Raw genomic sequence first — 26790 nt, 5'->3', positions numbered from 1 at the left:
GATGTTGCTGTTTTGGTTACAGCAAGACAGTACTGACCAGTCCTGATGGCCCTTCATCTGACATGTCCGTAACGAAATTACTTGATCTCAATTCAGTTGATTCGATCTTGACCAGAGGTTCTTGTAACACAATGGCTTAATGCTCTTATTTTACCAATTTGTAGATTGAGTTGGTTACCTCTGGGCTTAAATACTAAAGCTGACAAAACGCCTAACTCCAATATCTCCATAAAAGTTTCTGCTTCTAGTAATTAGTCTTTCTCCATCCCCGTAAGCTTGAACCCGAAGAAAAAATTCCAATAAGAAAAAAGCAGCTACAATGAGATGACACAAAATCTGACGATAAAACTATTCTGACACCTACGAGAGCCATCTGTAGCCCTTACACATAGTCGATCCGGATTGACCGGAGGCTTCATTCGTCTAGAGAACCCACGGAAAGCAAAACTGGCGAGGGAGAAATAGCCTCGGATTCCTCAGGGTTTTCTCCCACCCATGAATATACCAGGGTCTCAAGGCATGGCCTCTGGATGTTCCAAAAACTCAGAGAGTCTCACCCGTAGAAAGGGGTTGTCTTCATCATCAGTTTCAGGCGCATCTGCAGGCTCATTCAGACGTCGGATTTGAGACGGGCGAAGGCTACGGGTCTCTTCTGGCGTCTCCTCACGTGGTCGTTTAGCACCGGTAGGTGCAGGTGGCTCTTCTTCTATAGATTCTATGGGCCGGTTCGCCGCTGCCAACTGGCGTTCTTGTTCTAGAAGGGGGGACCCTTGTCGGTGGGTTTGGCGTGAAGCTATGCGACCAGGCCTGCCCTGGCCAGACCTGCCCTGACCAGATCGGCCTTGACGCGGTAGATCGCGCGGTCGACGTCCAAATCCCGGTCGAGCAAGAGGAGGCTGTGCTCCACTAAGAAGCCCGCCTTGCTGGTCTTCTGGACGGATGATAATGGTAAAGCTTATTCTTTCCAAGGGCGAACGCCCCCCTTCTAAGTCCGGGGACGGGTTCCGGTACCCTGGATAGAACCGGTCAATGGAGCGCTGTATATTAGATGCTAGATTCATCGCGGTGAGTCTGGTTTCATCGGCAGTCATTTGGTCTCTGTTAGTTATATCGATCTTGTGCAGGGGATGTGGACTCCACCAGAAGGCATCCTGCTCTGGATGGTAGAAGCCTTCCTCCGTGAGCTGCTGACGACATGCAGCAAAGCTGAGATTAGAAGAATTTAGCCAGTCTCCGCTACGGCTAATATTGTGAGGGTCATCTTGGTTCAGTAAAAAGTCACTGAGTCGAAATGCGATGGCATTATTGGGGCGGCCTGCTCTTACAACCTGGATGTCTGCATTGGGAACGATCGAACCCCTAGTATAATCGAATGATGGACTTCTGGATGGTACAGGCTGTACGTGTACAAATGGGCTTCTCGTGTGACTAGTCGGAGCCCCGGGCTCAGGACCTCCAGGGATTGGAGGCAGTGAAAGAGTGCCTTCCAGAAGAAAATTCTGATTTGCCCAGTCATTCATTTGATATTGGGTGCCAGGCGGGTTGAGGAGAGGCTGATCGCCGACGGGCAATGGCGCCTGGGAGAGTGGTGCTTCTTGAATGTGAGCGTCCACCGGGGCTTGGCCTTGGTGAGCTCCAGATGGAACAGGGTCTGCTGGAAAAGGCCCGGACTGCTGTATTTCCGTTCCTTCCCCAGCTCTCTGGCTTCCGATCCCTTCATCGGCAGGAGCGGCAGCATGCGCTTCTCGTTTGGACTCTAGCGGTCTGCTAAAGTCCGGCCCATCTAGCCCTAACCGTTCCGCACGTCTACGATTAAATTCGCTTTGGTAGTACTGAACCATCCTGTATAAGCATTCTTTTCGGCTTTCAGCATCAGGAATACGACTGACGAGACTCGGTGGGACCCTTGTGGGATCTGCCAGCATGTCTTTCATTGCCTGGCGTGTAATACTAGATTTAAACGGATTTTTGAAGAATGCGTGAGGGCCTTCTGTATCCATCAATTCGTTCCACAGAGTCTCTATGTCATGATAGATCTCTGCCGCCTCATTTTCATCGTCATGCACCCCGAGGGGCTCGAGGATTTTATGTAACGAAACGTGATGAAACGTTCGGGCAGAGGTGGGGACACCCAGGGTCATTGCGAATATTTAGAAAAGTCAAGGAAATCGTATAATTTGCGTAATACTGTAGTAGACAAATGACCTTCGGTGCGAGGCTCGCGTACCTGCAGGCTTGAACTATTTATCTTCCACGGTGGTTGGGCCCATTCTAACGAGTCGGCGTGTTATATATAAGGCTGAAAACTCGATGGCTCAATTGAGATCTCTTGAAGATCAGGGGTAAATGTAGATCACATTACGAAACGGTGAATGACCCCCAACAATGGTTCCTGGTAGGAACTACGATGGTAGATAAAGAATTTACGCAGCCCTGAAAGATGGGAAGAACAGAGAGCTTTTCATCCCAGACTCCGGCTTTGCAAAGCTCTTTATACAAGGTATTCTTTGACGTTACATAAAGAAAAAGCAGCTCATGCGAATAACCAGGGACCGTTGCTGATCATCTTTGTTCAAGCGGGCATTGTCTCGCAGGCTCATTGTACATCTCAGAGACCATTGATATTGAGGCTTTGTCGCTACGCCAATATTGAAATGTCCTCTTGGATAGATGTTGAGCTCGAGGCTAACATTCAAGATCCTTCGATTGGATTTTGTATACTACTAGTATTTTTAGTTAGAGCTTTCTGAATATCCTATGTTCTACATAGACTTCCGAAGTCTCGAAGTATGTCTCGAGTTAGTAATAGTTACTAGCTTTGTACAAGGCACGCACCCATGGTTCATGGAAAGAGCTTATTATGCTTCTCCATTCCACATTAACATTTTTATGCACTATCTCTGACCGCACCTCACCGGTAGCCTGAACTACGAAAACAGTGCCAGAGGCTCGGGCTCCACTGCATCATTTCGCCCCCAGCGGAGCCCCGTTTTTACCACTGGACCCTGGGAGTGCTCAGCCCATTGCTGTCATTTGTGATTTGCGTATATTTCTGGCATAGACTCTGCATGGGCTTTACAATCACCCTGCAATTGGGAGATGGTAAATTTCCCAGACCTCAACATATATGAGATCAGAGAGCAGGTGCTGTAGGCCCTGCAGGCCCTGCAAGCCTCCTTGCTGAGGCCCCCGCCTTACAAGTTATATATAGAACCGCTTACTTAGGTTCAACCGTTCCACCCACTAAGCAAGAATGAGGGCGACTTAGCGGAGCAGCGAGACCCGAATTGCCCGAACCTCGTGTTCGAGAGGCAAGGCTCGCGCTACTCGTAAGATCGTGAAAGCGTAGGAAGACACTAGATAGACTCGTAGAGACATTGCAACCCCGCCCAATCACCTGCCGATCCCTAACCCTCCGCCACCATCTTTGGGGGGGGGGGGCGGGCTTTCTTTTGTGGCCTTTCTTGAGACTCAAAGGACCCCATTCCAAGGATGCCCCTGTTCAAGAAATCCAAGGCGCCTGTTTCTTCTCCGCCTGGACATTATCCTGTGCGATCCAGCGAGCACCTGGGCCGCCCCGCGTTAGCTCCACCGGACCACAGCACCAGCTCTATTGAATCGGCCTACGATCATCACAGAAACGATTCCAGCCCGAATCTGCATCCTCAACCCCTGTCTCCCCAATACTCCTACCCTTCTCCAGCGGCGACCCCCCATCGCTCTCAGAGTCGCCGCCAGCCCCACCCCAGAACCCCTGAGGATCCGCCGCCTCGTCGCCAGAAAAAGAGTTTGTTCGTGCGACCAACCTCCGGCTTCATCGAGCGCAGCGTTTCCGTCAAGAGGAAGTCCCCGCAGCCCGCCTCCCAGCCCACCTCCCCTCGCTTGCCCCGAAGCTACGAGGATCAGGAGCAGGATCACAACTATCTTGACGACTCCCCGCCGTCGGACTCGCCGACCTATGAGCACCAGGCCTTTGCCCACCAGCATCAACATCAACATCATCACTCCTCCGATCGCCGATCCTTCCATCAGTCGCGCCCATCTCAGGACAGCGACCCCGAGTGGTCGCCCCAGCAATTCAGCAAGCCGCTTGCTCTCACTCGATCCAGGACCGACCTGACGGACCAATTCACCCGAAACTCCCTCGTCGATCAAGTGCCTGAATCCCCGCGATACGGGTCCGATAACCATCCCCGCACTAGACCTCGTTCACGCAACGACGACTTGGTGTTCAACTCGCGCCCCTCGTCTCGGCACTACCCCGAGCCCCAATCTCAGGCGCCGTCGCAGAACCAGCCCGACGCCATGCAGCAACCCCCTTCCCAGCCACCTCAGGCCTCGCAGCAACAAGCTGCCGATCGCTCATCCGGGAACCAGGAACCTGCTCGCAGAGGGAGCACTGCTCAGCCGACTCAAGCTGCACCGGAACAGGCTCGTGGTGCCCCAACCCCAAACAGATCGCGCGAGGAGATTGAAAATGTTGATGTTCGAGCATTGATGCAAAAGCATGATGAACTGCGTAAGTCCCCTCCTCGGGTATACCACCTTTCTTTCTTTTTCTTTTGGGGACCTCACGACGGATGGTATCAAATGTCCGACGCAATCAAGCGGCTCCCGTACTAATTGAGAGCATACAGAGAGTAAATACTCCAAGGTGAAGCGTTACTATTTCGAGAAGGAAGCGCAGGTCCAGCACCTTCAGAATACCGTGGCACACCAGCGCATGGCTGTTTCGCGCACCGTGCTCGACGATAATGAATATACAAACCGGTTCCAAAGATTAGATGGGGCGATCAAGGATTTGGCATTCTCTGTGCGCAAGGACTGGCGCGGCATCCCGCAATGGCTCCTCGGCTTCGCGACGGACGAGGCGGTTTCTGTGGGCACGAAGGAGATGATGGCGCTGGGACGCGCGGTGATCACTCGCTGGTTGGTAGAAGAGGTCTTCCAGCGCCATTTCCACCCCGGCCTCGAGCCCGGGCTCAGCATCCAGCTGAAGAACATCGAGATGAACCTCCGGCGGCAACAGCTCCGGCCCGCCACCGATGAGGACCGCGAGAACGTCATCGCGAAGCTCTCCAACTGGCGGCGCGCGACCTTCGATGGACTGGGCGATATTCTCTCCACCCCTGCCGCCCAAAATCACCGCGCCGATCTGATCGAGCATCTCACCGTAGAGCTGGCCACCTTCCTGAGCAGCCAGCTGCATGAGCAGGCGCTGCCGGGCTTGGAAGCGGGCGTGCGCATGATCATCGAGAACACGGTCAACATTATCGAGAAGATCCCCCTGGAAGCCCGGGATGTTTGTGTCGAATACTTCCCCCCCAACATCGCCTTTCATGACAACTATATGAAAGTCGAAGGCCAACTACCACAGCTCAGCCACATTCCTCCTCCACCCACGGATCAGGACATGGAGGATATTTTCGCCGGAGACGCAGACTCCTCGTCGCCCGGGTCCAACTCCACCGGCGGAGAGGCCGCCCCACCGCCGCCACGCGAAGCCCGCAAGAAGTCGGTCTTCAGCTCCCTTATCGGCCGTCGCAGCAACGAACCCTCTGCCCGCCCGGCCACTGGTGAGAAGGCCGAGCAGCCCGATCCACCGCGCATCCGCTATGCATCCTTCCTGACCGTGGAAGTGCGCGGTAAGGGACCCGCGACGGTTCTGATTAAAGCGCCGGTGTGGCTGCTCGAGTGAAAGTTGCAATGACCAGCCCCCCCCAAAAAACCCAAAAGCCCGAGGAAAGCGAAAGTTTGAAGGAAAAGTAGGGCACATTCGGTGCGGGAGGGTTTGTAAATACTGTGGCTTGCTGTTATGATGACGATCATGAGCACATTGAAATGATATCCCCTTCCCCAAACGCACTCGTCATTTTGTCGGCGGATTAGCGATGAGGAAAGCGAGGGTTGAACTTGTCTTTTAGGGACTGACACTTGCAGTCTCTTCATTGTAAAGCGGATTATTTCTTTCTTTCTTTCTTTCTTTCTTTCTTTCTTTCTTTCTTTTTTGGTTCCGAAGTCATCTAAGCTGATTGCATTTCATGATCTGGCTGCCTTTAGTTAGTTCTTTACGGCTTTACGGCCCAGGTTTCCATTCAATCTACACGATACCCCCTGCTGACCCTGCACGATTCCCCTGTTACAGATAGGACCTGTGCTAGTTACATAGATTCAGCCTTGTCATAAGATATCAATCTGAAACCCCCTCGCTATGCAATCTGATTAGTACACTCCGGCCCTATGAATGGATCGAGGGCAGTTCGACCATCACCTTGGAAGCGACCACTATTCCTGCTTGGGCGAATAGTACTCCGGATAGGACTCCTGATACCCAAGCACATACTTCCCCAACACCAGCCCTCCCCAGAAATTCATCAAGATGCCCCCGAGCCTCGCCAGGACGGGCGGTCCTGGCAACGCAAGCACCACGCCACCAGCCCAATTAAACAGCAAGACCTGAGGGAGACTGCGCGCCACGCCCGCTTTCCGACAATCGTCGCGGTACGACTGTACATTCCCTACACAATCAGCCTCCGCGACCCGCCCGCTCTAGCACAAAAATACATACGGAAAAAGGCCTCGTCCCTGGCCCTCCACGCCGGCTCCAGCACCAGCTCCACAGCTAGCGCCTCCGTCGCACTCGCATTGCAGAAGGTATGGAACGCCTGGGCCGGAATAACTATCGACTCCCCCGCGCGCTTCACGATTTCGCGCCCGTCAAGGGTGAACCGGGCCTGTCCGCTGAGAACATGGAAATGCTCCGTCTGGTGCCGGTGCCAGTGCAATGGCGGGCGCAGCGCGATGTTCCTGTCCTGCTCGCTGGAGGCCGGGGGCCAGTGGTTGACCACGAGGTACTTGTCCCCGGGTGCTTTGAACTGGATAGACGAGCGGCCTTCGTCGAAGAGCAGGGTTGTCCGGCTGGCGGTTTGGGTTCTAGGGACCCGTTTTGCGAGGAAGGAGAGCATGTCCGATTTTCCATCTACGGGGTGGAGGATTTGGAGATGCCGGGGGGGGTGGAAACGGGGTTGCTACCGGAACTCTCTCTGCTTACTGGCATGTTCTTTACCGGGAGAAATTTTCCTTGGTAGACGCGCGATATACAAATAGCATACACGACTTGAATCAATGGGGGGTTCGAGTTCGTTTTTGTCTATAGAAGCAAGCTTGGAGCCCAATTATCCGGGCAATCCCAACAATCAGGATCCAGCCCTAGCGCCAAGGTCTAGTCACCATCGAAAACATTCGTACATGTCGGATTTGTCTGGATTCACATGCAGAGCTCATCCAGTCCCGGCCGGGTGTGAAAGGGAGGTATTCCGCACACCGACTATCGACTCAGACGATCATCGCTTGGCGAGCATGAAACATCCGAAGATCAGTCTTGGCCCGTAACACCCCCGATACATCCAATACCAATGCGAATCATTTCTCCTGAGTACAATCGTCGAGCAAGGCTGCCGCGTGGAACGCGTGTCAGGAGGTGTGGCGGAGCAGATGATAATCAGGGAGAAACCGGCACAAGTTACGTACTCGTATTGCAACCGATTTTGGGCCTAGTGTCACCAGGTGGTACAGTGTGAGGGGATTGGGCAACTCCATTCCGAGTGGAGCCCGTAATCAGATTGCCGATAGTCGAGATTACTGAGATAGTCGGGGGTGACATCACAGGCGTTCGTCGGCGGGGTTATAGAGTTTACTAGTGTTGATAACAGGAGTATACGGAGTATAGACGCATCTACGCAGTAAGAAGCGGTCATGCCATACAAAATAATTACTAGATGATTTCAGTCTGGGTGCTATCTGTACCAAAAAGCGCTTTCCCTCAACGCAAGACCCCGGGAGTGAAAGTACCGGAAAAAAAAAAACAAATATATACAAAAGTCCCAGCAGGGCAGACCACGCTGGTAATGCATTAAGATACCAAAAGCAGAAGATATAGACGCATGAAATGATTTCCGGCGAATGTCCCCGGGTATAGCGCCTCGCTGTGAAAGGGGGTAAATCGGAGAAAAAAAAAAAGGGGAACTGCAATGCGGTTGCTCAAACGAAGAATCGTCGCCAAAAAGATACAACGCTCAATGCGCGCGGAGGGATAATATATAAAAGACAAATGATTTTGTGCTTTCATGATCATAAGTGAGAATCCGAATCCGCCAGCTGCCCGGTCTAGACAGAGATTCCGTTGGCAGTGGCTGCCTGGGCCAAGACACGAGGCCAGCGCGACATGATCTCAATGTCGTCCAGGACACCGCGGCCCTGGTTGCGCACATACTGGGTGCTTGGGTCCACGCGCGGCTCGTGGTCCCACACGGTCGGGGTACCCTTGATCAGAGCAGAGTAGACCAGACGGCGACGGCGCTGCGAGCGCAGCACATCCTGGCGGATGGCCTCGAGGTCCCATCGGTTGTAGATCTCCTCCATGAAGTGGGCCAAAAGTCGGACAGGCTCCTTGGAGTCTGGAAGGACGGGCAGCGCACGGGCAGGGCTCGGGGAGCGAGGAGGGGTGGGCGAAGGGAAGGGGTACGACACACGGTCTGCGGCACGCTGGGGCATGGGCGAAGCACGCGGCGTATCGCTGGGGGTGGGCAGGTTGACGGCAGCGCTCAAGAGGTCGGACTTTCCAGGGGCGGCCGGAAGCGAACGGCCGGCAGCGGGCACCGGGAGCCCCGCGACCAGGTTGTTCATCTCCTCCGGGTCATCGACCAAGTTGTAGAGCTGGGGCGGGTCGAGTGTGGAGTACACGAACTTCCACGGGCCCGTTCGGATCATGATCAACGGGGCCTGGGTGCCCTCGCCCATGTATTCCCCATAAACGGTGTCGGTGCGGAGACCTTCTCCGCCGGTCAAGTAGGGGACCAGGGAGACCCCGTCGAGCGGAAGTTCCTTGACGAGCGGAGCGCCAGCCAGTTCAGCAAAGGTGGGCAGCAGGTCCATGGTGGACACATTCTGAGGGACCCGCGTGGGAGCGAAGTGCTTGGGGGCGTAGAAAAGCATGGGCACGCGCGCCGAGTTCTCGAACCAGCTCATTTTGTACCAAAGCCCGCGCTCGCCAAGCATGTCACCGTGGTCCCCGCTGAAGCAAATGATGGTGTTCTCGTCCAGACCGGTGTTCTTCAGCACCCGCAAGAGCTTGCCAATGTTCGCATCGACATAACTGCAGGCCGCATAGTAAGCGCGGCGGGCAGCCTTGATCCGCTCATCCGGGATCTCCTTGTTGAACAAATCAATGCACTTCAAGATACGCTGTGAATGGGGATCCTGCTGATCATGGGGGATAGGGCCGTTCTTGGGCAGGGGGATCTCAACGTCCTCGTACAAGTCCCAGAACTCCTTGGTCATGGCGTATGGGTCGTGGGGGTGGGTCATGGACACGGTCAGGCAGAAGGGCTGCTCGTTACGGTGGCGCACATGGTCGTAGAGATATTGCTCCGACTTGTAGATGACCTCCTCGTCAAAGTCCAGCTGGTTGGTGCGGACGACCGGGCCCGCCTCCATGACGGAGGACATGTTGTGGTAGTAGTCCAGGCGAACTTCGGGTTCATCCCAATTAACGGACCAGCCGTAGTCACCGGGGTAAATATCGCTCGTCAATCGCTGTTCATAGCCATGAAGCTGGTCCGGGCCGCAGAAATGCATCTTACCGGCCAGGGCCGTGTGGTAGCCCTCACGGCGCAGGTAGTGAGCGTACGTGGGAGTGTCCGCGGGTAAATCGGCGGCGTTATCATAGGCGCCGATCTTGGAGGGCAGCTGGCCGCTGACCATGACAAACCGTGACGGAGCGCACAAGGGCGCATTGCAGTAGGCTGAGTCGAAGACCACCCCTCCCTCGGCGAGACGGTCGAGGTTGGGAGTCTTGATGGGCGAGTTCTTATCATGCAGCGACAGCAGCGGCGCGGCCATCTGGTCGGCCATGATGTACAGAATGTTGGGCTTCTTGGTCGCCATGGTGAGATAGAGTCTTTGTTCAAGGCAAGAAGAAGGATTCAAAAGAACAAAGGCTTATATGATTCCGCCACGGAGAGAAAAAAAAAAAAAGAAGGGCGAACCAAGGTTGGGCGCCGAGGGGGTCTTTATAGGTGAGGCCGAAAGTGGTATATGTGGGGAACGACGGGGTATACTGGGCCCCCCAAATCGCATAGATAAATGAAAAAGGAAAAGATTTTTCAAAGATAACTAGGCTCGAGTGCCGATATCAATTGGAGAATGCGAAGGATTGTAATGCTCTTACAAGCGCGACGTAACTAAAGCCCGGAAAGGACGGGGGAGTTATACTTCTTGGGCGATCGCAGCGATCCACAATTGCAACCCCGAGCGGGCGCGGGCCAAATCACAGCAAGCAAGGGCATTGCATCCAAGCATCAGAATGAACCTGATACGCCCATTCCTGCTCTAGTGCCGGCGTCTACTGCAATGGAGATCAGGGGGATTAGCCGGCACTGACGTAGACCTGGGAAGGCGTGCGATGGGATAATCTGTGGGTGCGATGGTGTGATCGAAGGCGGTGGCCATTTCCGCTCTTTTTTTTTTGCTTTTCGCTGTTAGTGCCAGCCTTGAAGCGGGGACTATGGATTACTCATTATGTGGGCAGCAGGTGTATATTACTGAACGTATCAGCGCCGTATGGAATGGTACACCTCCCTTGAGTCTTTGTTGGTCCAGTGTCTTTTTGCCTGTTTAAGGAGGCTGTTATAGCCCCGTGACGACCATTCCACTTTATCAGGAAATAAAACACTGCCCGACCCAGGCGTCATCCGCGCTGTATGCGGCAGTTGCCACTTTTGCAGCCCTACGCTGGTAATACCAGGAGGCTCATGTAAGATTGCTTGATCTTTGAGCCCCTCGGCTCGATTTCATGCGCACCACGTCTGCTGAAAGCACTGAATGAGTTTGGCCCCGATCGGCTCATGCCAGTTTTGTCCTGATCTTCACTCGACCCTGGAAGCCTCGGGGAGCTGGGCGGACGCCCGCTGCGCCGTAACATACGTTTGTAACGCAACGAATCCATGTGGATCTCCCACTGCCAAACCCACGACTCCACTGGATCGTGTCAGGGTGAGCGTGGCCAATCGTGGGCGGCCGGTGCCACGAGGATGAGCCCCTGCGATTGCCCGAGTCAGTTAAGCTGAGATGCTAAGGGGTTTAGGAGCAGCCTCCCCCACTTGCTTATCTGAAGCGCCAATCACAGCCCGTCGAGCTGGACGTGCTGGCTCGGAGCGAAGACTCTCTAAGGGTACCTTAGGGAGTGGGACGGCAAAAATCAATCATTCATCAGACACCAGCACTAAAACAGGAAAACAAATAAATTTAAAACCCAAACAAAAGCAAGTAAAAAAAAGAAAGTAAGCACCTACAAAGGACTCGTCAGCCTGTACACGCCCTTCTCCAGTTGCCCCATGAGCAATCTCCCTTCACAATCACGCCATCCCGCAAGACCGGGGAATTCGAAGATCTGGAATTCTTCTTCTGTTCTCCCCGGATTCTGGGTCTTTGCTACGTCAGGGAATGTTGGCAGTCACCGCTGTTTCACCCTCAAGTCCGCTGGCCACCCCCTTCCGTCCCCACATACGCTAACGTCCGGGCTTTTTCACCCAATCCAGAATGGCGCAACGACACGAGATATGCTAGATAACCACTTGTCTATCACGAGATATGTGATCCGTCCTCTGAGGTTACATGCTTGAGGCCGCTGCTATGCCTGTTATCGAGCGCGTCGCCAGTTAGTCCGTATCTACGGTACATTGAAGCCTACTCGGGCCAGAATCGACGTAATAGCTTTGCATTGGACTATTTCATCGTCTTCTCGAGTCCGACCCCTCCATGCCCAGCATTGTGGAGAGCGAAGCAAACGAGGAAGCAACATCGCCATCCGTCTGCGAATACGGCAAGACGACTCCACCTCCACATCGAAGCGCCTCATGACCTTGAATCATGGGCCGTGGACGCGTGGACGAAGGAAGGGAACAGCAAACCACTTTCAAAATCAAACCGGGCTCGATCTAGGAATGACAAAGGATCCATGAATCTAGAGTCACGCCCACCGAAGCAGGGACAACCCAACCCCATGAAACACAGCCATCCAAAAGACAAAAGACAGAAAAAATAAAAATAAAAAAGACGACAACCAGAAGGAAAAAAAAAAAGAAAAAAAAAGCAAGAAACAGCAAAAGTGTTAAGGTGAAACTCAAATCGTAAGAGATCAACCGGGGTCTTGGTCTCAAAGGACAAGCGAACCCACGAAGCCGGCAAACCCCGCCCTCCACGAGGAGAAGGAAATGCCAAGGCAGACACGATGAGATATGAAATTTAGTAGGGCTCCTCGCCCTACAGGCCAGGCGTCCGCTCCCAGTTGTACGAAGAATAGAGGGCATTGAACTCCTCCGAGACGTAATTCGCCGCCACATATCCGTTCGCTCCGCGGAGAGCCGGGGGGCCCCAGTAATCAGATTGTGAGGTCTGCGTGGGCATCACACGAGGCTCGCTGTTTGGATGGCCAGACTGCGAGGTCTGGCAGTTCCAGTCGTCATAAGGCGCTTCCTTCTTGTCTTCATCGAGACCCAAGGAGAGAGTTTGGAGCTCACGAGTCAAGAGCAGATTAGCCTCCTTGGGATGTGTTTCCTGGCGGCGTGTTGGTCGATAGTCCCAAACCGCATCCCGAGAGTTCTTAATGTTGTGTTGACCAAGGACCTTCGAGTAAAAAACAAGTAGGTCGCGCATGGCCATGGCGTTTTCAACGGGGTCGTCTCGGAATTTGGGCGATAGGCCAATCTTGCGCTTCAGACGCTTGGCGGTAACTTCCTTGAGAGAAGGTTTGATCCACACAGACTCTTGGGTGCGCCCCCTCCACGGATCTTCTTGATATGGGGTGAGATACTGTACTCGCCTGTGCTCCATTCAAAGTGCAAGAGCTCGATGAATCCATGGGAGGGCCGACTCGTGGAACTCGCGGTACTGAGACGAAGCGCCTTCAACAGTTTGGCCCCGTTAAACAAGACCAAGTGTCCTTGAGGATGGAGCAAGCGCCCAAGAATCTCCCGGATGTGTCGTGACTCAAGGATCTCACCAGCTTCCTTCGCAGCTTCCATCATAGCCTTGGTTATACCAGTTCGAGGCGTGTCGTAGTGAATCATGTCCATGCTGGGGTAAACGAGCGAATCGATCAACACACAACCGGAAAGGAACTCGATAGCAGCGAGACGAATGATCTCAAATTGCCGCTCGACATTCAAACCGAAGACAGCAGAAATTGTGATGTAATCGCACTGTCCAGCATCGTTGGGGACCAAATTAAAGAACTCGTATTTGGCGCTAAGCTCCTGATGAATCGTTGAGTTGTAGGTTGGATGCTCTTCGTGCCTCTCATGTTTGACACAACCTTCGCGCGAGTACACCGATTTGCCGCAGCACGTAAAAGCCTATGAATCATTAGTTCTAGTCTGGAAGTGACTGAAACAGACGGAAAGACCTCGGGAGGGAATATATACGTACATCATTGATGACCTTTCCAGGATGACTCTGGCATTTGTAGGTTATGGGATTCATCCGGGAAACCGCCGGGGGAAGCCAATTCTCGACTCCGTCTTCATCGAACGTCACCCAGTGATCAGGTGGAAATTCCTCATAGATCTTGACGAGGAGTGCATCGGTTTCTCCATCCACAGATACTTTGACTGTGCGTTTGGTTTTTCGGCAGTCGGACGGTTGCAATTCGACTTTTGCTTTTTGCAAGTCCAAAGGTGAGTCGGGAAGCATCTTCAAGTACTCCTCGACCGGCAACAAAGCTGGTGGCGGAATTCGATGGTGCTGCGGGTAGATGACGGAATGCCCATCACGGACCAGGCGGCCTTGGAGTCACGCCCATTTCCGGTGGTAATGGACTCAACGGTCCTGACGAGCTGCGGTTCTCCGGTGAAGGCATATGAAGGGTTTGGTCCGTCCTGGGCATAGTCGGTTCCGGCATACGGATCGACGCCATGTTCGTGATTCCAAGGATCGCAGTCAACCGGGAAAGTGCGCTGCCAAATGAGAGCCCGAGACTGGGAGGCCAGTTTCTCGACGTGGGAAATGGCCTCGCGGTCCGCTTTACGTGGTTCTTTCACGTAAAGAGGAATACCCTTAAAGGGCACTGTGACAACCGTCAGCAATCATGAAGAACGGGATGTAAGAGAAGCGACGCGGGGGGTTGGGGGACCTTACTTTGGCACACTGAACAGCACCAGTAATTTTCTCGTATGTCTTTCATGCTCAACTGATTGGAAACATACCCATACTGGCTGCCACACGAATCGACGCACCCTGCAAATTGATCATGTGCTTGACATCGCATTCAATAGAGCTCGTCTCTTTTGAAAAGCTCTCAAGAGCATCCGGTACACGGTGCTCGTTGTCGAGTGAATAGATCGGCTTGCCCCTAGCAGACCACGGGATGCGAGCAGACGCCATTTTTATGGATCAGAAGCTTCAAAGGCAGCTTCACACGTAAGAAAATGAGGGATGTAGGTGATGATAGGTGACTGGTAAGGATGACGAGTATGAACCAAGGCGGCGAGGTAGGATCGAGTGGCGGAGGACGAAGAGAACTCCAGGGATCTGTCGAAGCTCTCACCAGAGATAGCCGAGAAAGCTGGACTGGACAAGTGAGTATCTTTTCCTGGTCAAGACCGTCTTGCAAGATGCAGCAAGTCGAAAGAACAGACGTGGAAGGCTGTACCAGATACAACTCAAGAGGCTATGCAAAGACTGCAAGGACTGAAGTCGACGGGCATGAGGGAAGAAGAAGAAGAAGAATGGTGCGCTGGAGGAAGAAAGCAGGAGGGGAATGGAAGGGAATTAACTGAGATATTTGTAGGTAAGTGAATGGGCTTGAAGAAATGTCCGGACATTCACCAGATTCACTTGCCAGCAGCAGGTTCCCTGGCGTCATTCACTCTCCTAACAGGCATGCGGCTCCCTATTGGGTGAGGAGAGGACCGAAGCGATGCCTAGCAGCCAAATGCAAGGAACTAATGATATGGACCCCAGCCTAATTTTTGATATCAACAACTCATGACCAGTCATACTTACAATCTTACAGCCAATCTAGCAGGACGTTGGAGGTTCAGTAAGATCGAAATGCTCCATTCGACTCTATGTGTAGTGGTTACAGAAGATTGTCTCTCATCGTAGAGACAAAACCCAAAGGAATAGACGAAGCCGCACAATCTCATCCGTAGGGTCGATAGGGGGCTTGCTCAAAAATTAGAAAGAAAATGCAAGGAAGGAAAATTTAACGCCACTGTAATCGACTGCACCAGTTATGCTTATCAAAAATTTAATTCATGAAATTATGAGGCATGTTGAGAAGAGAGGACTCGAGTGTTTTCTCGTCCCTGGCTAATCAACCTTTATTGCACTGCAAAATGGTCAGTGACGGGCCCTCGACTGGAGAAGGAGTAGATTCAATACCTGTATACGCGGCGAACGAAGGCGTATGCGGCCAAGAACCCTATAGTTCCTGTCAACAGGAAGTAGACGGTGCAGGCCAAAAAGCTGTAGCTGAAGAACAGTAGGGTGGACACAAAGCCTGTGACATGAAGCTTGAATATGTAATACCAGATACAATAGGCGAAGATCCAGAAGGCACTGCTACCGCCGGTGAGAAAACTAGTCCACCACCAATGATAATTCTTGAGAACATGTTAGTTGGAATTTGTCAAACAAAACAAAAAAGAATCGGCTCAGCTTACCTCAGAGCAGAGTCGACTATAAGTGGCAATGACAGTGACCTCCACGACCGTGATCACCAGTACAGTAGAAACTGCACTGAGAAACCCGAAAACGTAGTAGTACCCACTCTTGTCTTGCCATAGATTCTTGAACACAAACAGGAGCTCGATGAAGAGTACGGCAAAGGGAATTGATCCGGTCAATAACGGGCCCGCGGGGCTTTGAAGGTACCAAGGCTGAGGAGGGACCTGACGAGCAATGGCATTTGTTTTCAAGGGGTGCTCCCATGGCTTGGCCCGTACAAATCCGCTCCAGCTGCCCAAGTAGACCAGAGGCACCTGGATTAAAAGCCAGAGAGCAAGAATACCAACAAGCGTGCCAAAGGGGATTGCAGTACTCGAGGCTTGAGCCCACACGAAGAGGTTCAGGATGAGAACAAGGCAGAAAGCGAGGCCTGGGAAGAGCAATGCAGTCTGGAATTTGAGTTAGCCATGGACAACAGAACCGAAATGAGTATTTTGTCTTGGGGTGTTCTGGAACTTTGTCGAGGTGCGGGAAGGAGGAATAAGAGAGAGAAACAAAGAAACAGGATGGGGAAAACTTACAATAAGCGTATTTTTACGCCACGAAGAGCCGCCGAAAGTCTTATAGAGCCGGCCGGAGAAATAACCGGAGAATATTCCGGCGAAGACGAAAAGGCCCATGCCAACACTAACGAAGCCGCCGCGGAAACTGGGGTTCAGCACTCCAAGGCAACTCAGAACAAGCAACCCGGTCGTCATGAACAGTAACTGCATACCAGAGCCCACCAGTGGGGCTAAAAGACCGCTGTAAGCTGGTGTTCGGAAGACATCGCCGTGTAAAAGCTTCCATCCACTTGTGTCTTCGAAACCCTCATCATCAGAAGACATATCAGCATCGTTCTCCACGTCGAGATTATCGAGCAGTCCCTCTCCTTTCTTCTCGCCTGACCTCTTTCGCCGCAGCGGCCCCTTTAGCTTCCGATCTTCCATGGCTCCATCCCTCGACCCTTGATGTCGCCCTGCACGGTGCGGCTCCAAATAACAAACACCGTCACGCCAAGAACGGTCGAAATGATTAAAGAGTTGATGATCGCCAACCAATGCGTCATTGAGCCTTCCTCCTGGTTGGTAAAGTACAAATCCCAGCGGTTAGCCCACTCGATATGGGGCTCCTCCCGGAAATAGACCGAGTACGTGTATGGAATCTTCAAAGTAGCACCGTCATCTTCATCGTCATCTTCGGGTATGTATGAAAGACCGGCGTATTTTTCTTTCAGGTGCGCCATGTTAGGTGGGATGAACAAGCCCAGTCCTTCTTGAGGTTTGTGTATAGCTGCAGGACAGCCATCTTCTTTTCGGTTCTCCGCACTGATACTTTTAGGGTATACCTCGAAACCAACAATCAGCTTCCCACCTTCCGGTGCGCTCCGCCAGCGGATGACGATTGTGAAGTGGTTGTTGATGAAAAATCGTGGCCGGCCCGTCGAGGGTGAAATGTCCTGGGAGCCAAGTTTGAAGCCGGAGGCGTAATACTTGCGACTTTTGTCGACGGTGACGAAACTAGTGGCACCTGGCAAATTATCCAAGATCCACTCAATCACATAGTTCTCCCTAATGAGCTGTCGAGCCCACTTGACATCCGAGCGGCTAACCTCACGGGTACAGACAGCCGCGCATTCAACATCTTTACCCATTGTTACCTCAAAGTCGGATGTCATGATGCGATCGCCGCGCAAAACCTCGCCAAGATTGAGAGAGATACTCTGGCCAGAGCCGAAAGGCGAGCCTCCGTGCGACTTTCCGCTCGGCGGACATACGAAGGGAAGATCGAAATAGGCATACTGAAGCTGTGTGTGGTCCGAGAATATCTTGTTCACTAGAAGTGGGATCGGTTCACCGTCGTTATACCGTGTGACGGAGTAGCCTAATATGGAGAGAATCATCGTCAGTCATCCTGCGGTGGGCCAGCTCGGAGTGTAGACATTACCAGGAATGTAGAATGCCCAGCTATAGGACAAAAATGAGAAAATCCAAAGCGCCCAATACCCAAGGCGTGGACGTTTTGAACTCGGCATGGCCATTGGAAGCTACGCTGGATCTTTCACTCTATCTTGAGGGAAGGTGCAATCCCAGGCGATCCATGCACGTGGCCAGCAATCAGAAGAATCACGCGATCAGCGTCGTGCTGCGCGAAGGAGATTGGTTCAGATTGGTTTGCTCGTCGCCCCACGAAGCTTGAATCGAAGCTCCCTTATCGAGGGAGATGTGGATCGTCGGGAGGCGGTGGATGTCCAGGGTCCAGACGCTAGCGCGTGATTTTGACTCAAGGCTTTGAATACAGAATGACGAATGCAATCGGCATTAACTGCCAGGCCAACATTCAGTGCCTGAGAAGTAGATTCGGGGGGGTTCAACGGAGTTCAACTTGTTGCGTGTCAACACGGATTATCTACGGCCCGGCAGATCGCCAACGCGGCTCGGAACTACAGATCGATGCAAGATCACCTCATTCCTCTACTATCTTAGACCTCAATCTACTTGGGTGTCGATATTCTCAGCATCAGTGCGGCTAATAATACTAGTAGTGATGCCCAGAAATATAGCGCCGCCGCCGCAGCGGCACATATAGAGCTTTGCGTTTTGAATTTCCAAAGATACTAGTATCCCACTAAATTGGAATTTAAGATACTACGATCGCATCGAACTGGTCATTGCAAATAGATTATCAGTACTGCCCATATATTAAAGCTGGAATTTCAAGATTAGTTAAATTGAACTACATGCGATGACGTCATCAGTCGACAGTAACTGACCAACTAGCTAAGTATTCCACACCCTTCTAGCTAGTACTTGGACAATTTCGAAAAGATGTCCTGAAGAAAATGTGCCTGCTTAGGCGACTTAATAACATGCAAGAGCTCTTCCAGGGTTTGCACATTGGTATCTACTTAGCACCCATTAGGTGGTATGAAATCATAGAAAAAACGTGGACTGGACATTGAAGAAGGAAACGCTAGTAGAAGTATGTCGCAGTCAATAGTGAAGAAAAGGACTGTTCAATTCCTGAGACAAGGAATGCAAGAAAGCATGGAAGTTCATCGGCCGTCGTTAGCTACAGAGCCCCACCACGGACCATGGAATACCTCGGTAGAAGGAAAAGGAGATGAAAAATAGATGACCATGAGAAGGAGAAGATAGCCTTCGGGGTGGTGAGCAGACAGATATTTATGACGGAAGGTTAAGGAGGTACTCTACCGCCCCTGTACACTCCCACCAGTCCGTCGCAAAGCTTCGATATTTCGCTCGAATTCGTAAAAACCCATATCGTTCAGCTGGCGCAGCTGGTCAGCATATCTCTCTTCTGGAGGTCGGTTGTCGGTTGGTGGGGAGAACCGAAGCCACCACCACCACCTCCAAACAATGCCGCCATGGGATTTGCTGCAGCTCCACCTTCTGCACCTTGTCCACCCATCGCCTGCATCATTTGTGCCATAAGAGCGGGATCTCGAAGGAATGGATTCTGCTGGGGGTTGAATGGATTGGTCCCAGTCTGACCTTGACCCTGGCCTGCACCACCAAAGAGAGCTGGATTGAGTAAAGCAGCAAAGGGATTTGGCGGTGCCTGGGTAGTAGGCGTGTCCCCTGATGTCGAACGATCGATGTTGTTGGATGTATTGGCATTGCCTTCTGGTTGGGCGTTGCCGGTAGTGGCAGATGCTGGAGGGGCAAAGGGGTTGGCTCCTGCATTACCTCCGAAAAGTGAAGCGAACGGGTTCCCAAGGGGGTTTGGAGGGAATTGACCAAAAGGATTCGCAGCGGCGTTTTGTTGTTGATTGGGTTGGTTCGCCTCGGGAGTGGTGTCAGTGACACCAGGAGCAGGAAATGCACTCTCGCCACCCAAACCGCCTCCCATCCCCATAGCACGCTGCATTTGCATCATCTGGCGAATTGAGCTAGGGTCGGTCAACATGCGGCGGAATTCAGGAGACTGCATCATTTGTCGGACTCCAGGGCCCATATCGCGCAGCATTGGGTTCTGTTGGATCATCATGTCGATCATCGCGGGATTTTGCAGAGCTTCATTGATAGTAGACTGGAATTGTGGGTTCTCAAGCATGTTCAGCATAGACTCAGTATCTGGTGGTGGGCCCATCTATTAGTGTAATAAGAACATCAAGTTAGCAGATGTACCAAGGGTGAGACCTCCGGGCTTAAACTCACCCCACCATCAGGTCCAAAGAGACCTGCGCCAGGAAGCTGAGCAAATCCAGCATAGCGAGCACCAGTCAAGCCAGCAAGAGGATTATTGCCCGTACCGGCGGCAAGGTTGGTTGGAACACCTGCGGCTGGTTGATTCGCAGCCGCCCCACTAGAGGCAGTAGCTGAGCTGCTCTGACTGCTTGTATTACCACGTTGTTGATTGCTGGCAGCACTCTTCACCAGATGAATTGTGTGGCCGTCTTTGATCTTGTAGGTTTGCAAAGTTTCAGTATCCTTCAAGACCCGACCAGAATAGATTAAGCGCTGGCGATCTACTGGCGTGTCGGCATACTCGGAGGTGGATAGCTTCTCTTTTAGATCCGAAACGGAGGTGGTGGCAGGCAATGTGAAGGTGAACTTGGCATCAGTGGAGGACTTCACGGTGAAGGTGATAGGGGTGTCCTCAATGACACCGGCGTCATCAGCCATGTTGGCACGATGGTGAAGACCTGCCGAGCGGGATGGAGGGGGGAGCCTCAAGTTGAAGAAAAGAAATGGTTTTGAAGACTGTCGTAAGAGCAATCTGGAAGATGTACTCTGGATTAGACCCTGAAGGGGAATGGTACAAAAGGTAGGAGCAGCCGAGACAACGATGGAATATCAAGGTTGATAAGAAACGTCGCTCTTTGAGCTGGCTTCAATGCTCTTCCGAAGTGTCTCTGGCTGCCCTCATCGAATTACGTAAAGCGGTACAGAAGGCGGTCGAAGCTTATGGAGGGCTAAAAGTATACGCCACACCATTGGCTTGTATACTGCGTAGCGGGTTTATGTCACGTGACCAAACGCTCAGACCACTTCACACACGAATTTGCATCGTGCAGCTCAAGCTGTTTTCTCTTTCTACACACCATCGCGTCTGGTGTGTGCCTGCGTGAAGTTATCATTTCCTCCACTATTTTCCTCTGCAGATATGGGCCTGGTGTGATATTGCACCATCGATTGCAATTGCGTGAACTTGGGAGGGGGCCTTCGACTTTGCCTGCAGTGTAGCTGCTCCTGGGCTAGGAGCTAGTTGCCCACCATGGCTACCACCTCCCACATGTTCATGTATGGCCTGACAATCCAGCCTCCGACTGCCATTACTCAGGCAGTTCTTGGCCAATTTGCCGGGACCAAGGAGCAACAGATCATCACCGCGTCCGGGTCCAAGCTCAGCATCCATCGACCGGACACGATCGCGTCGAAAGTGAAAACCATTTATTCGGAAGATATTCGTGGGATCATCCGGTCATTGGCAGTCTTTCGCCTGGCTGGAAGTCATAAAGGTATGTTGTGGACTTGAATTTGCAATTGCACAGTCGCCTGAGTAATACTTGGAGCTTGCTCGTCATCAGGGCTTTCCCTGGTTTTCCTTCACTTGCCCTGCCCCGCCCAGACAGGGACGTGGGCACGGAAAATAAAATTTAAAAGAAACATGCTGAGTATGACTCCGTCTAGATTACCTGATCATCGGCTCCGATTCCGGGCGTATTGCCATTGTCGAATATGTGCCTTCTACCAATCGATTCAAACAAATCCATCTGGAGACCTTCGGCAAATCTGGCGTCCGTCGTGTCATCCCTGGTCAATACCTGGCTGCAGATCCTAAGGGAAGAGCCTGCATGATCGCTTCCACCGAAAAGAACAAGCTGGTCTATGTTCTAAACCGTAATTCTCAAGCCGAAGTCACTATCTCATCCCCCCTGGAAGCCCATAAGCAAAACACGATAGTGTTTGCTATGACCTCCCTGGATGTGGGCTATGAAAATCCCATCTTCGCTGCCCTCGAGACAGACCACACCGAGGCGGATCAAGACCCAAGTGGAATGGCATACGAAGAAATGCAAAAGATGCTTGTGTACTATGAACTGGACCTTGGCCTTAATCACGTCGTTCAAAGCTGGTCAGAGCCAGTTGATCGAACTGCAAACATGCTTTTCCAGGTCCCAGGAGGAGCAGATGGCCCAAGTGGTGTTTTGGTGTGTGCCGAAGACAATATCACATATCGACACTCGAATCAGGACCCATATCGTGTGGCCATTCCTCGACGAATGGGGCCCACTGAGAACCCAGAACGGAAACGAACCATTGTATCTGGCGTGATGCACAGGATGCGCGGTGCATTCTTCTTTCTGCTCCAGACTGAGGATGGTGATATCTTCAAAGTGACTGTGGAAATGGCAGAGAATAGTGAGGGCCAGTTGACCGGCGAAGTGCAGGGGCTCAAGATCAAATATTTCGACACTGTGCCTGTTGCATCAAGCTTGGTCATCTTCAAGAGTGGTTACCTCTATGTTGCTTGTGAATCGGGTGACCAACATCTTTACCAATTCGAATCGCTCGGTGATGATGATGATGAGACGGAGTTCACAAGCGAGCTGGTGGAGGGGGACCCTACTACACCCTATCAGCCAACTTACTTCCGCCCCCGAGGGCTTGTGAACCTGCAGTTAACTGAAAACATCAAGTCTCTGAGCCCCTTGATTGATACCAAAATCGCCAATCTCGCTGACGAGGACGCCCCTCAAATTTTCTCCATCTCTGGCTCAGGTGCCCGCAGCTCTTTCCGAACCATTAAGCATGGACTGGAGGTGTCAGAGCTTGTCGAGTCCGAGCTCCAGGCCACACCTTCCTTTGTTTGGACGACCAAGTTAACCCAGTCCGACGAATTTGACCGATACATCGTTCTCTCGTTCGCCAATGGTACGATTGTCCTGGGTGTTGGGGAGGAGGTGGTGGAAATGACTGAAGAAGCTGGATTCCTGCCAAGTGCACCTACCATCGCTGTCCAACAGCTCGGTGAGGACTCCATAATCCAAGTGCACCCTCGCGGTATTCGCCACCTCTTTCCAGACAACCGGGTAAATGAATGGCCGTCCCCGCAACACCGAACTATCGTTGCTGCTTCCACGAATTCTCAACAAGTTGTGGTGGCTCTTAGCTCCGGCGAAATTGTCTACTTTGAGTTGGATGCCGACGGATCTCTGGCCGAATATGACGAAAGAAAGCAGATGTCAGGCACTGTCACATGTCTGAGCCTGGGTCAAGTTCCTGAAGGACGACAACGGAGTTCATTCTTGGCCGTTGGGTGTGACGATTCCACCGTTCGCATCCTTAGCCTGGACCCTGGCACAACGCTGGAGAGTAAATCAATCCAAGCATTGACCGCCGCCCCTTCTGCACTCAGCATTATGTCCATGATTGACTCCAGCTCTGGAGGAACATCACTGTATCTCCACATTGGCCTCCATTCTGGTGTTTACCTGCGGACCGTCTTGGATGACGTAACTGGCGAGCTATCTGATACTCGAACTCGTTTCCTGGGAGCCAAGCCTGTCAAGCTTACGCAAGTGACAGTGTCAGACCAAACCGCCGTCTTAGCTCTTAGCTCCCGCCCATGGCTCGGGTACTCTGATGTCCAAACAAACGGCTTCGTCATCACCCCCCTGAACTACGATGCCCTAGAATACGCGTGGAACTTTACCAGCGAACAATGCGCCGAGGGAATGGTTGGCATCCAAGGCCGACATTTACGGTATGTGATTTCCTCCTCATTATGTCCTTCTCCTATCCCTGATCAAATGATGAAAACATGGGACCCGAACTTCCATGTGGATGAAAAACATTTTATTTTTCCAATTGTTCCTCCTGAGATCAAGAATCATCTATTTTCTTGTCACCTCATACACTTGCGCAGTATGATGCTAACCTCTTGGTAGGATCTTCTCAATCAATAGTTTGGGAAACAATATGCTGCAAGAGATCATTCCCCTGGCTTACACTCCCCGCCGTTTCGTGCAACATCCCGAGCAGCCTCTATTTTACGTGATCGAATCTGATAATAACGTTCTCTCCCCTGCTACTCGGGAGAGACTCACCCAAGCTTCCGAGGCTCAAAATGGCGAGGCGGAGAGTTTGCCGCCAGCGGAGTTTGGCTATCCGCGCGGGTCAGGCCACTGGGCATCGTGCATCCAAATCGTGGACCCCCTTTTTTCCAAAGAGGTTGTTTTCACTCTGGAGATGGAAGATAATGAGGCGGCTGTCAGTGTGACTGCCGTGCCATTCCCTAGTCAGGACGGTGAAACTTTCCTTGCGGTTGGCACGGTCAAAGACATGGATGTCAGTGCCCAATCATCTGCAGCCAGCTACATCCACATCTATCGATTCCATGACGATGGCCGCAGTCTTGAATTCATCCACAAGACCAAGGTCGAAGATCCTCCTCTTGCACTCCGACCCTTCAAGGGCTATCTCTTGGCTGGTCTCAGTAGAATTCTTCGCCTTTACGACTTGGGACTCAAACAACTTCTGCGCAAGTGTCAGGCCCCGGTGGTAAATACAACGATTGTCGACATACAGACCCAGGGTCATCGTATTGTCGTGAGCGATATCCGTGAGAGTGTGACGTACGTTGTTTACGAACCGCAGGAAAATTCTCTTATCCCATTTGTCAACGATGCTATCCCCCGCTGGACGACCTCAACCACCATGGTTGATTATGAAACTGTCGCCGGAGGTGATAAGTTTGGGAACCTGTGGCTGCTTCGCTGCCCGCAAACGGTGTCAGAAGCCGCTGATGAAAATGGAGGCACTCATATTATGCATGAGCGTGGTTACCTGCAGGGGACTCCTCATCGCCTGGATCTGATGATCCATTACTATGCTCAAGATATGCCGACTAGTGTCCACAAAGCTCAGCTGGTCGCTGGTGGCCAAGATATCCTCGTTTGGAGTGGAATCCAGGGAACTATCGGCATTCTGGTTCCTTTTGCTAGTCGTGAGGATGTGGATTTCTTCCAAAACCTTGCGACCCAACTTGTGTCTCTCAACCCTCCTCTTGCTGGTCGTGACCACCTTGCCTACCGTAGCTACTATGCACCGGTGAAAAGCGTCATTGACGGTGATCTTTGCGAGACCTTTTTCCTCTTGCCTAACGACAAGAAGTTGATGATTGCCGGTGAACTCGATCGATCCGTGCGTGAGATCGAGCGGAAGATTTCGGTAGGCTTACCCTCCCCCCCCCCACCCTCCCTTCCTCTGTCTGACTGCAGTCCCGCGAGGAACTAGTACTAACACCTTACAGGACATGCGGACAAGGGTTGCATACTAATCATGCTGACTGGGCGTTCTAAGCTGGCGTTTGTGCTTTAGGGGGGGGTGGGCTTGACATATCTAGGTTTCCAAATCGATATCCCATTTCAGTTTCGCGGCTTAGACCCGCGCTTTCTTTCGAAATCCCCTTCTTCATAGATCATATCACCACAATCCTGATCTCCCTCAATTGCAGTCGTCTCTTGCCTCGCTCGGTCTGCCGTTTCATTCGGCTAATCTTGAGCTGGATACATCCTGGTCATTTCAAAATGAACAGCTTGTATGAGACAAGAATAAGTCGTGACTTTTCACGCCTCGACGTTTTTTGAGTACGGCTTTATCCGCATTGCACCACGGATATACGCCGTAATTTATCTGTCGTGACATCTAGACAGCCTCTGGTTGAATGCCTCGGGAGAAGCAACCAGAGGTCTCTACGTAGAGGGATTATCCTTGATTAGGTGGTCCTTAACATGGTCATACTAAGTAGATTACGTGTGCGTTGACCAAGCAATGGAATATTTATTCAAGCTTATAACCCTGCGTGCCTGCTTCTTAAGAACGAAAAGACCCCATTGCAATTTACCCAGTACAACTTAAGACGCCGAGTGGCTACAACCAGCTTCGAACTCCCTAGATCCCACCAATGGTAATGGAACGGTAGGTATGAAAGGCGAAAGCACCCAGTTAGATTCTTATCTTTGACTCACAAACCGGGCATGAGCCACGCGAGAATATCTACCCCAGGCCGATTACACTTTACGAACCCCCATCGGCTAAACTTCTTCCAGCCGAGAAGACCGGCAGCAGCCGATGGCAGGCCGATGCCAAAGAGCTTTCCCTGACTAACTTTTACTACTCTGCGACAGTCGGGTGTTCGATTTAGCAGTGGTCTCCACTCGGCATGCCCCAGGACTCGGTTACGGGCGGAAATATATGGACCTGTTGGAACGGTTAACCGGCTTGATTCTTCCCCTCGGGAAAGTGCTTGAAGCTCGGGGTTTGGATCCCAGAACCTTTATGAATTTAGGGATCGAGACGTGGACTGATTTTCGAATCATCCTATGCCTAAAGCAGTCATCGGAGACGAATGTCTGTGCCCCGATACTTTGGGATCCCACGGGGTCAGAGTGAGGGGTGTCGCGTCACGGCGACGGGCCATGATTGGCCGCATTGAAGCCAGCGACCGTCGAGCATCGCAGCGTGGCTTTTGACTCGATGAAATCGACATGGGTGGAGCCACCAAAGGGCGTGAAAGATGTCGCCGTAAGGCGTGCCCAGGTTATTCTGCGTCAGACCCCACTATCACAGAGCTCGGAATTGTTGCTCGGATTTCGGATATCTCAAGAAAGAGAGAAAGAGAGAAAGAGAGCTTGGGCGGCCTGTACGACTGAGGGTTTCCCAAGGCCCTGAATCTCCAGCAGTTGTCGAGCGGGACATTCCAATGAGGTCACTGGCGTCCTACGCGTGGCTAATGATAAGAGATTGGCGTTTGGCGTCCTCGTGTGAGACTCGACTAGTGCAAGTCAGTCAACGGGGGAATGCCAATCCAAGGGCGTGGACATGGCCTAACACTTCCCCCCTTTCCACAGCCAATCATCCATCCACAATCCTACGCCTTCGAGCATTCCCTCTCTTTAATTCCGAGTTGCGGTCGAGAATGACTCACGAGCGTTGATTTGTAAAAACCTTAGATTGTCTTTCTGACGCGTAGCACGTATCGATCGCCATTTCT

At 52.1% G+C, this 26790-nt stretch overlaps 8 protein-coding genes across 8 annotated transcripts; 2 read left to right on the top strand and 6 right to left on the bottom strand.

Moving 5' to 3' along the window:
• Positions 1 to 512: 512 nt before the first annotated feature.
• N7468_009678 (uncharacterized protein) lies at positions 513 to 2141 on the bottom strand (the record flags this gene model as incomplete). Its single annotated transcript, XM_058478974.1, has 1 exon — positions 513 to 2141. One exon carries the CDS (start codon positions 2139 to 2141, stop codon positions 513 to 515), a length of 1629 nt encoding a protein of 542 aa, XP_058327304.1.
• Positions 2142 to 3492: 1351 nt separating this feature from the next.
• N7468_009677 (uncharacterized protein) lies at positions 3493 to 5698 on the top strand (the record flags this gene model as incomplete). Its single annotated transcript, XM_058478973.1, has 2 exons — positions 3493 to 4519; positions 4638 to 5698. 2 exons carry the CDS (start codon positions 3493 to 3495, stop codon positions 5696 to 5698), a joined length of 2088 nt encoding a protein of 695 aa, XP_058327303.1.
• Positions 5699 to 6285: 587 nt separating this feature from the next.
• Positions 6286 to 6965, bottom strand: N7468_009676 (cupin domain-containing protein; the record flags this gene model as incomplete). The annotated part of the gene is made up of 2 exons (XM_058478972.1): positions 6286 to 6518; positions 6569 to 6965. 2 exons carry the CDS (start codon positions 6963 to 6965, stop codon positions 6286 to 6288), a joined length of 630 nt encoding a protein of 209 aa, XP_058327302.1.
• Positions 6966 to 8166: 1201 nt separating this feature from the next.
• N7468_009675 (putative choline sulfatase) lies at positions 8167 to 9945 on the bottom strand (the record flags this gene model as incomplete). Its single annotated transcript, XM_058478971.1, has 1 exon — positions 8167 to 9945. The coding sequence occupies one exon, from the start codon at positions 9943 to 9945 to the stop codon at positions 8167 to 8169; it is 1779 nt and encodes a 592-aa protein (XP_058327301.1).
• Positions 9946 to 12321: 2376 nt separating this feature from the next.
• On the bottom strand, positions 12322 to 14439 carry N7468_009674 (uncharacterized protein; the record flags this gene model as incomplete). Its single annotated transcript, XM_058478970.1, has 5 exons — positions 12322 to 12824; positions 12872 to 13412; positions 13486 to 13715; positions 13760 to 14122; positions 14262 to 14439. The coding sequence occupies 5 exons, from the start codon at positions 14437 to 14439 to the stop codon at positions 12322 to 12324; spliced, it is 1815 nt and encodes a 604-aa protein (XP_058327300.1).
• A 930-nt stretch (positions 14440 to 15369) lies between these two features.
• Positions 15370 to 17800, bottom strand: N7468_009673 (transmembrane 9 family protein; the record flags this gene model as incomplete). Its single annotated transcript, XM_058478969.1, has 6 exons — positions 15370 to 15388; positions 15442 to 15662; positions 15723 to 16175; positions 16308 to 16669; positions 16732 to 17649; positions 17713 to 17800. The coding sequence occupies 6 exons, from the start codon at positions 17798 to 17800 to the stop codon at positions 15370 to 15372; spliced, it is 2061 nt and encodes a 686-aa protein (XP_058327299.1).
• A 1253-nt stretch (positions 17801 to 19053) lies between these two features.
• On the bottom strand, positions 19054 to 20414 carry N7468_009672 (ubiquitin domain-containing protein DSK2; the record flags this gene model as incomplete). The annotated part of the gene is made up of 2 exons (XM_058478968.1): positions 19054 to 19878; positions 19947 to 20414. The coding sequence occupies 2 exons, from the start codon at positions 20412 to 20414 to the stop codon at positions 19054 to 19056; spliced, it is 1293 nt and encodes a 430-aa protein (XP_058327298.1).
• A 592-nt stretch (positions 20415 to 21006) lies between these two features.
• N7468_009671 (DDB1/RSE1 family protein) lies at positions 21007 to 25074 on the top strand (the record flags this gene model as incomplete). Its single annotated transcript, XM_058478967.1, has 4 exons — positions 21007 to 21250; positions 21423 to 23499; positions 23684 to 24965; positions 25048 to 25074. The coding sequence occupies 4 exons, from the start codon at positions 21007 to 21009 to the stop codon at positions 25072 to 25074; spliced, it is 3630 nt and encodes a 1209-aa protein (XP_058327297.1).
• Positions 25075 to 26790: the final 1716 nt, after the last annotated feature.

The sequence above is a fragment of the Penicillium chermesinum genome, assembly GCF_028974085.1.
Source record: "Penicillium chermesinum strain IBT 19713 chromosome Unknown utg000007l:1.0-2695246.0:1.0-2697696.0, whole genome shotgun sequence".
Lineage (NCBI taxonomy): Eukaryota > Fungi > Ascomycota > Eurotiomycetes > Eurotiales > Aspergillaceae > Penicillium > Penicillium chermesinum.
The sequence above is the reverse complement of the archived record's forward strand: the minus strand, read 5'-3'. Positions and strand labels throughout refer to the sequence as shown.